Raw genomic sequence first — 7954 nt, forward strand, 5'->3', positions numbered from 1 at the left:
GGCATACAACAGAAACCCAACTGTTAAAATCTCTAAACCAAACTATTTAGAACTTTTTTCTTTGAGGACCTTCATAAATGAAGCAGAAAACTTGGGTCAGAACTATTACTTCATTAGTTTGCAGAAATGATTTCAAGCATGAAGTACAATTGGACCTTTAAGGGGGAATTCATCAATGTGGGTTACTGTTAAGATGGGTTATTTTACCATCAAGTCGAATAAAATGGGACCATATGCTAAAGTAACACAGCTTGTGGAAAAATACATTGCTTGACAGAGCAGCTTTGCAAAAAGACCCATTTGTCTATATATTTAAGTTTAGACAGTTTGTGGGTGGTGATTTTGGTTATTGAAGCACCCAGTTATAGAAATGTCCCGATACCCTATTTTTAATTACAATGTGTGCCTCAGTTTGGATAAATAACTTTAATAATAAGCAATTATAATCCAGCTGATTTAAGGTACCTTCACTTTGAGTTGGTTATAGGGGCCAGATTCTAACTTTACTTGCATTAGACAGAGGTCCATAATTTAGGTTTGATGAGCTTTTATCTAATTCCCCCCAGATTAACATTTCAAAATTTAGGGGAGTTTTAAAATTAAGTGCCAAAATTTAGGAGATGCTTTGTTAGCAAATGCGCAGCGTCTGGTAGAAAAACTTTCTGAGGGCGTTTTTTACGTCATTGTTTTTCAGGCTGTAAATCAGAGGGTTAAACAAAGGGATTAAAGTATTATGTAGTACAGTAATTACTTTATTTTCATCCATTGACTGTACAGATGAAGGTCGCATGTACAACCAGAGCAAAGTAAAATAGAACAGAATTACAACCGTGAGATGGGAAGAGCAGGTGGAAAAGGCTTTGCGTCTCCCCTCTGTGGAACGGATCCTCAGGATGGTGGAGATGATGTAGACGTAAGATGTCAGGGTTGAGAAAAAACAAGGCATCCCAACAAACACACACACAACATAAACTATACGTTGAATGATGGAGGTGCCAGTGCAAGAAAGCTTTAGCAGGGCTGAAAAATCACAAAAGAAGTGATTAATCTCATAGGAACCACAAAACGAGAATTGAGGAAAAAGAATAATATAAGACACAGGCGTCAGAAACCCTATGATCCATGTCCCCATGATCATTAGAATGCAGATTTTCTTGTTCATAATCAAATGATAAGACAGGGGATGACATACGGCAACATAGCGGTCATAAGCCATAACGGAAAGAATTACAAATTCCATGCAGGCCAGACATAGAAAGATATACATTTGCGTAAAACACCCACCAAAAGAAATATGATAATTCTTTCTTAGAAGGACGTCCAAAAGTTTGGGTAGAGTTACTGAGGTATAGGAGATATCAAAGAAGGACAAATTACTGAGGAAAAAGTACATAGGGGTGTGCAGGCGAGAGTCTAGGCATGTAACAGTGATAATAGTCACGTTCCCCATCAGGATGGTCAGGTAAATCAATAGAAACAGAAAGAAGAGAGGTACCTGGAGCCCTGGAAATTCAGGAAACCCCAAAATCATAAATTCTGTCACTGTACTAAAATTCTCCTTTTCCATTGATACATAAAATGCAAGGACAATTATATGTTCATTAGACATCAATTAGTTTACATGAGTGCCAAAGCTCTCACATTCTCTCCTCTTTGAAACAAACATTTTGCATAAGGAGATAATTTTGCTTGGTTGAAAGAAAATCAGGTTCAAGTTTCTTCTATCTTAAAATGTCATGCCGTCGGTTAGTTGAACGGAACTTGGGGTGTTACTGAAGAAACACCTCTCCTCATCTGTGAGATTCATTTGCAATATTTTGTTTTCATTTTGGAGATGGTTCTATATCTTTTGCTTCCTATATTCAAAATTCACATTATGAAACATACAGCCATCATCAAGTCTTCTAATAACAGTAGCAATAGTAATGTTATGCTTATTTTCTTACCTTTCTAATAACAGAAGGGTTTGTGTTACCTGTTATCTGGTCTCATCCTACAAGACCAGAATATATATACTCTTTAGTTCCATTGAGAATTGATCCCCCCAGGCTGAGAAGTGAAATCAAAAAACAAGGTACTTTCTGTGTTTGATTGACCAATAATATAGTAATAATTTGCATAGAGGTGCCCTTAGGATCAGAATAGGTGGCTCAGCATTTATCATGCACTGCTTTGCAGCATAGCTATGTAAAAGAACCCATAAATTAGCTTCCTTGACAGCCTGAACAATAAACCTGTGGATTTGTCTCTTCAACGTACTGTGGCAGGTTCATAGACAGCGGCGCGAAAGACAAAGGCGCGCCCGGACAATTAAGCGCAGCGCGGAGGCACGCGCCGCTCAAAATTACTGTTTTTAGGGGCTCCGATGGTGGGTTTTGTTGGGGATGCCCCCCACTTTACTTAATAGACATCGCGCCGGCGTTATGGGGGGTTTGGGGGGTTGTAACCCTCCACATTTTACTGTAAACTTAACTTTTTCCCTAAAACCAAGGAAAAAGTGAAGTTTTCAGTAAAATGTGGGGGGTTACAACCCCCCACACCCCCCACAATGCCCCCACAACGCGGCGTGATGTCTATTAAGTAAAGTGGGTGGGTTCCCCCCACAACACCCCCGTCAGAGCCCTAAAAACATTAATTTTGAGCAGCGCGCGCCTCCGCGCTGCGCTCAATTATCTGGGCGCGCCTTTGTCCTGGCACGCTTTTGACCTGACACCCTCTGGCATGCAAGAAAATGCAGCACTTTCACTGCTCCTCATTTAATAAAACCATAGCGTATTTTTTTTTAGCGCTGATAGGAATTCTATGAGCGTCGGAGCAGTTACCGCCTTGGCCGGCGCTAGAAATGCTAGTGTGGTTTTGTAAAAGGGGTGCTGCATTTCTTACCCATAGTAAATGCAGTTTCATATAAGAGGGGCAGGCAAATCCCTTGGCAATTCTCTTTCTGCACTTCAGGCGATATTCTATAGTTTGCACCAAAACGTACGCAACAATAGGTGCCCTAAGTTAATTGAGAAGCACCATGAAAAATGGCAAAAAAAATGGTAAAAATAAAGTACCCACTATAATATCACAGTTCTAGTTCTTATAAATAACTTAAAATTCAATCAATCAATCAATAAATAAATATTTAATTGTGTAAAGTGCTCAGACCCTACGACCCAGCATTGTTCAGTTTTATTATATTTGTTTATTAGCTGGGAGGGAGGGGAAATTTTGTTATGCAGTAGTATTTGTAACTTTTGTTGCGCTTATTATGTAATGTGCAAATGTGTGAATCATTTATTGTGCATTTGTTGTTTGAAAAATCAATAAAAAAATTTCTTGTTGGGCTTCCTCGGAAGCCTTTTTGCTGTTCATTGTCTACCTATAAAATCAATAAAAATATTTTGAACTAAAAAAAAAAAAACCCAAACCAAAAGGAGCATCTTGTGTGTCGAATAACTAGACATTTTGTATCATAAACTTGTGCTGTTGGTATGAAATAAGTAGGTTTTCATGTTGTCCATTTTTCTTTTAGGCCTCCTTTTACGAAACTGCGATGGCAGTTTCTAGCGCGGGGAGCCACACTGAATGACCCGCACAGCTCCCCACGCTTATTGAGCTCCTATGATCGTCGGGAGCCGTGCGGGCCATTCAGCGCGGCTCCCCACGCTAGAAACTGCTATCGCAGTTTTATAAAAGAGGGGGTTAATTTTTAATATGTTCACCTCATGCTTAAAATATATGAATTTAAATACTAAATTAAAATATCCTGTTTTTTTAACGGACAATCAGAGTGAAGAGTGGTATATGGCACATGTTTTGTATCTCAAAAACTAGAGCTGAGAGGAGAATCAGGTCTAACATTTGAGGCACCAAAATGAACGTTGGCCAGTGTAATCAATCCAGCTATCTTTCACTTTATCTTTGTTGTCTTACATTGACAAACAAAGATATTTTGTAATCCTTAAAAATATATGGCGCGACATTTTTTGTGCGTGTGTTCAATATTTTTATTGGTATAGTGAACAGGAAAAGCAATCAGAGGCAACAGCAAAGTAATAATAATAATAATAACTTTATTTTTCTATACCGCCATAGTCAAACTGACTTCTAGGCGGTTCACATAGAAAGAAGGCTGGACAATCAGCGAATTACAAAATGCAAGAAGAAGGAAGTTACCTCATGAATTGGAGAAGCATGGGAAAAGAATACATGAGAGAAATAAGCTAAACAATGAGCCAATGTCCGACATCAACCTAGCAGGTAATAAAGTAGGCAGGCAGAGAAAGTACAATATCCATTGTAGATTATAAGAATGAGAGTGAAGTAAATTTGAACTATATATATTTTATTTCACTCTTATTCTTATAATCTATGATGGATGTTGGTTTTTTCTTGGAAAGACAAACAAGTTGGAACGTCTCAACTGTTAATAAAGGGCTCCTTTCATCAAGGCGCGCTACGGGGGTTAGGGCGCCAGACATTTCATCACGCGCTAACCCCCGTGGCAGTCTAAAATCCTAACGCCTCGTCAGCGTTAAACCGCTACCGCGCCGTGGTAAAAGGACCCCGAAGTCTCAACTTCGGCTGATGTGTTTGAACAGGTTCTGCAAATGCAGAGGCTGTTGTGAAAGTCATGGAAGAATGGAAATTTAGAAACGTAGAAACATAGAAAAAAGCGGCAGAAAAGGGTTATAGCCCACCAAGTCTGCCCATTCCAAGTATCCCCCCCCCCTTGAATTTACTCCCTTAAAGATCCCACGTGAGTATCCCATTTTTTCTTAAAATCCGTCACGCTGCTGGCCTTTATCACCTGGAGTGGGAGTCTGTTTCTATAACCATAAAGCCCTATGACCTCACAATGCAGATGTAAAGAGCTTTAGCCAATAGGAAGAGGAGATGCAAATGTTAAGAGCCTTAGCCAATAGGGAGAGGAGGAGATAGTGGATGCTGTGGCCATTTGGCCTTTATCTGCCATCATAGAAACATAGAAAAAAGCGGCAGAAAAGGGCTATAGCCCACCTAGTCTGCCCATTCCAAGTATCCCCCCCCTTGAATTTACTCCCTTAAAGATCCCACGTGAGTATCCCATTTTTTCTTAAAATCCGTCACGCTGCTGGCCTTTATCACCTGGAATGGGAGTCTGTTCCCATGATCCACCACTCTTTCGGTGAAGAAGTACTTCCTGGAGTCGCCATGATTGTGTGTGGCAGAAGCATCCAGTTTAGAAAAATAAAATTCTCAGAAATCAACAAGTCAAACACATGGACATTTATGGGGGGGAGGGAGATTTTCAGTATGGGATACTATTAAGATATTTTACAGTTAATCTGAGCCATTAGAAACTAGATTAGTATAAATTGGGACTTGTGCTAAAATAGCATTCATTAGTGCTAAAAAATAAATAGATCTTAACAGTAACCCACTTTGAAAGAATTCCCACTTTGTGTGAAGAGTTTTAGGGCTAAATTCACTAAGGGCACGGATCGAATCCGTTCCATGAGGGATCTGATCCGTGTCCAGAGGGCTGATTCATGAATCGCCCTCATGCAAATGAGGGCGATCGGAATCACGCCCCCAAACGACCGCTCGGATTGCTCAGTAGCGATCCCGAAACATGCGCAGATAGTCTGCACATGCGTCGAAGAGCAGCGACGTTTTTTTAAACTTTTACCCAGCCCAGTGAGCCCGTGGTTTTAACCAGTTTAAAACCCGCGGGTTAAAACCATGGGCTTGCACTGCGAGGGAAGGCCAGGGCAGTGCTTGGTGCAGAGAGCAGGAAAGTCAGGGGCAGAGAGCCGTGCATGAGATTCAGGGCAGAAAAGGGCGGCAGGAGAAAAAGGCAACGAGTCAGGGCAAGGAACCTGAGAGGTGATTTGGGGTAGAGCAGGGCAGCAGGAGAAAATTGCGGCAGAGAGTTGGGGCAGAGAGCACATGAGTCGGGGCAGAGAGAGCAGGAGAGTCGGGGGCAGAGAGCAGGAAAGTCGGGGTAGCCAGCAGGCAGAGAGCAGGAGATGGCAGTCGGAGATGGCTTCTTTGTGATCAGCCAGCCCAGTCGGTGTTGCAGGGTTTTTGTTCGTGAATCCGCTGCCTGCCATCATTTGAATGCCGTTCACCCTCATTTACATGTGCGGATCGGAGGATGATCGGGACACAGGTTAGTGAATCGGGTCAAAGGGAAATTGGGATGCAAAGGGGTCGCAAACCGATTGGTACACAATCGGTTTGCCCTTAGTCTCTGGAAACCAGATCTGGTATTGTGACATCATAATGCTTCATCCCACCAATGTCTAAGAGCCAACCTCATCAGTGATGTCACATTGGCTTGACTGTCCTGCACTGGGCTCACTTTCATCACATACTGCAGTGATTTCTATTTCTAGAGACATTTTTTTCTTTAATTAAGGGGGAAAGTTACTAACACGGGTTACTACTAGGAATTGTTATTATATAGTTAACCCCAGTTATTAGTAACTAGGTCTCATTGCATAAAATGGGACTTGTGCTAAAATAGCATGACATGATAAAATAACTTATTTAATGGTATCCCACATCGATAACTTTCCCCTTTAGTGTGGTAACCAGGGCTGATATTGTGATGTCATAATACCTCATTCTACCAATGCCTAATAGCCAACCTCATCAGTGATATCATAATGCCTTTATTGCCCTATAAAAACATAAGAATTTGCCACTGCTAGGTCAGACCAGTGGTCCATTGTGCCCAGCAGTCCGCTCCCGCGGTGGCCCCCAGGTTAAAGACCAGTGCCCTGAGACCAGCCCTACTTGCATACGTTCCGGTTCAACAGGAACCCGTCCAACTTTGTCTTGAATCCCTGGAGGGTGTTTTCCCCTTTAACAGCCTCCGGAAGAGCGTTCCAGTTTTCCACCACTCTCTGGGTGAAGAAGAACTTCCTTACGTTTGTACGGAATCTGTCCCCTTTTAACTTTAGAGAGTGCTTTCTCATTCTCTATACCTTGTAGAGTGTGAACAACCTATCTTTATCTTCTAAGTCTTTTCCCTTCAGTATCTTGAATGTTTCGATCATATCCCCTCTCAGTCTCCTTTTTTCAAGGGAGAAGAGGCCCAGTTTCTCTAATCTCTCACTGTACGGCAACTCCTCCAGCCCCTTAACCATTTTAGCCACTCTTCTCTGGACCCTTTCGAGTAGTACCATGTCCTTCTTCATGTACGGTGATCAATGATTTTGATTTCTAGACACATTTCTTTTTTTCTTTAATTACCTGTTAGAATTTTTGATTTATTAACTTTTTTTTTTTTTTTTTAATATGCTTCTTATGCACATTATGGGCTAAATTCTGTACACGACAAGCAAATCAGCTGGTGCCTAGAAAAATTACACCGGCCGTGTGTCAATTATGCTTCAGCGTTGTTTACAGAATCCTGCCTAGCGGGTACCTATGTAAAAATGTAGGCGCCTGAAATGTAAGCCAGGGTTTTAAGGGCCTACATTTCAGACATCGTTTTGCAGACTCATGCTTAGTGGCACCTAAGTCCCACTCAGGCATTAAGCCCCACTAAGCGCCATGCAGTAGGTATCTACTCTGTTAAAGCTCATAATTCAAGCTATTAAGGGGATTTTGCTAATTAACCGGCTTTTACAAAGCCATGGTAGTAGCTTCACAGCAAATGCTCCGACGCCCATTAAATCTCTTTGGATGGTGGACTGATTACTGAAGCAGGAGCTGCTACCGCAGCTTTGTAAAAGGAACCCTAAGTTAGGTGCCTAAATCAATCAATTAGGTACCTACCATAAGGTGTCCCTTTGAGAACCAGGCACTATATGAGCAATTATAAGTATTCTGACAACAAAACAATGGATTTTTAATTAATTTTATTTTAAATATTTGTATTTCACTTGATGTAAACCATTTTCAATGATGATTACACTGAAGAAGATTTGTTTTTTCTTCATATATAAAGCCCTTAAAAATCTCTGGCAGGCTTTTA

At 41.1% G+C, this 7954-nt stretch overlaps 1 protein-coding gene across 1 annotated transcript; it reads right to left on the reverse strand.

The window, feature by feature from the left end:
* Positions 1-628: 628 nt before the first annotated feature.
* On the reverse strand, positions 629-1567 carry LOC117349675 (olfactory receptor 1019-like). The gene has a single exon (XM_033923269.1). The coding sequence runs from the start codon at positions 1565-1567 to the stop codon at positions 629-631; it is 939 nt and encodes a 312-aa protein (XP_033779160.1).
* Positions 1568-7954: the final 6387 nt, after the last annotated feature.

Source organism: Geotrypetes seraphini, chromosome 16 (assembly GCF_902459505.1).
Source record: "Geotrypetes seraphini chromosome 16, aGeoSer1.1, whole genome shotgun sequence".
NCBI lineage: Eukaryota > Metazoa > Chordata > Amphibia > Gymnophiona > Dermophiidae > Geotrypetes > Geotrypetes seraphini.

Excerpts from the sequence above, each read along its gene's own strand:
- LOC117349675 (XM_033923269.1), bottom strand. The coding sequence starts at position 1,567 with ATGGAAAAGGAGAATTTTAGTACAGTGACAGAATTTATGATTTTGGGG.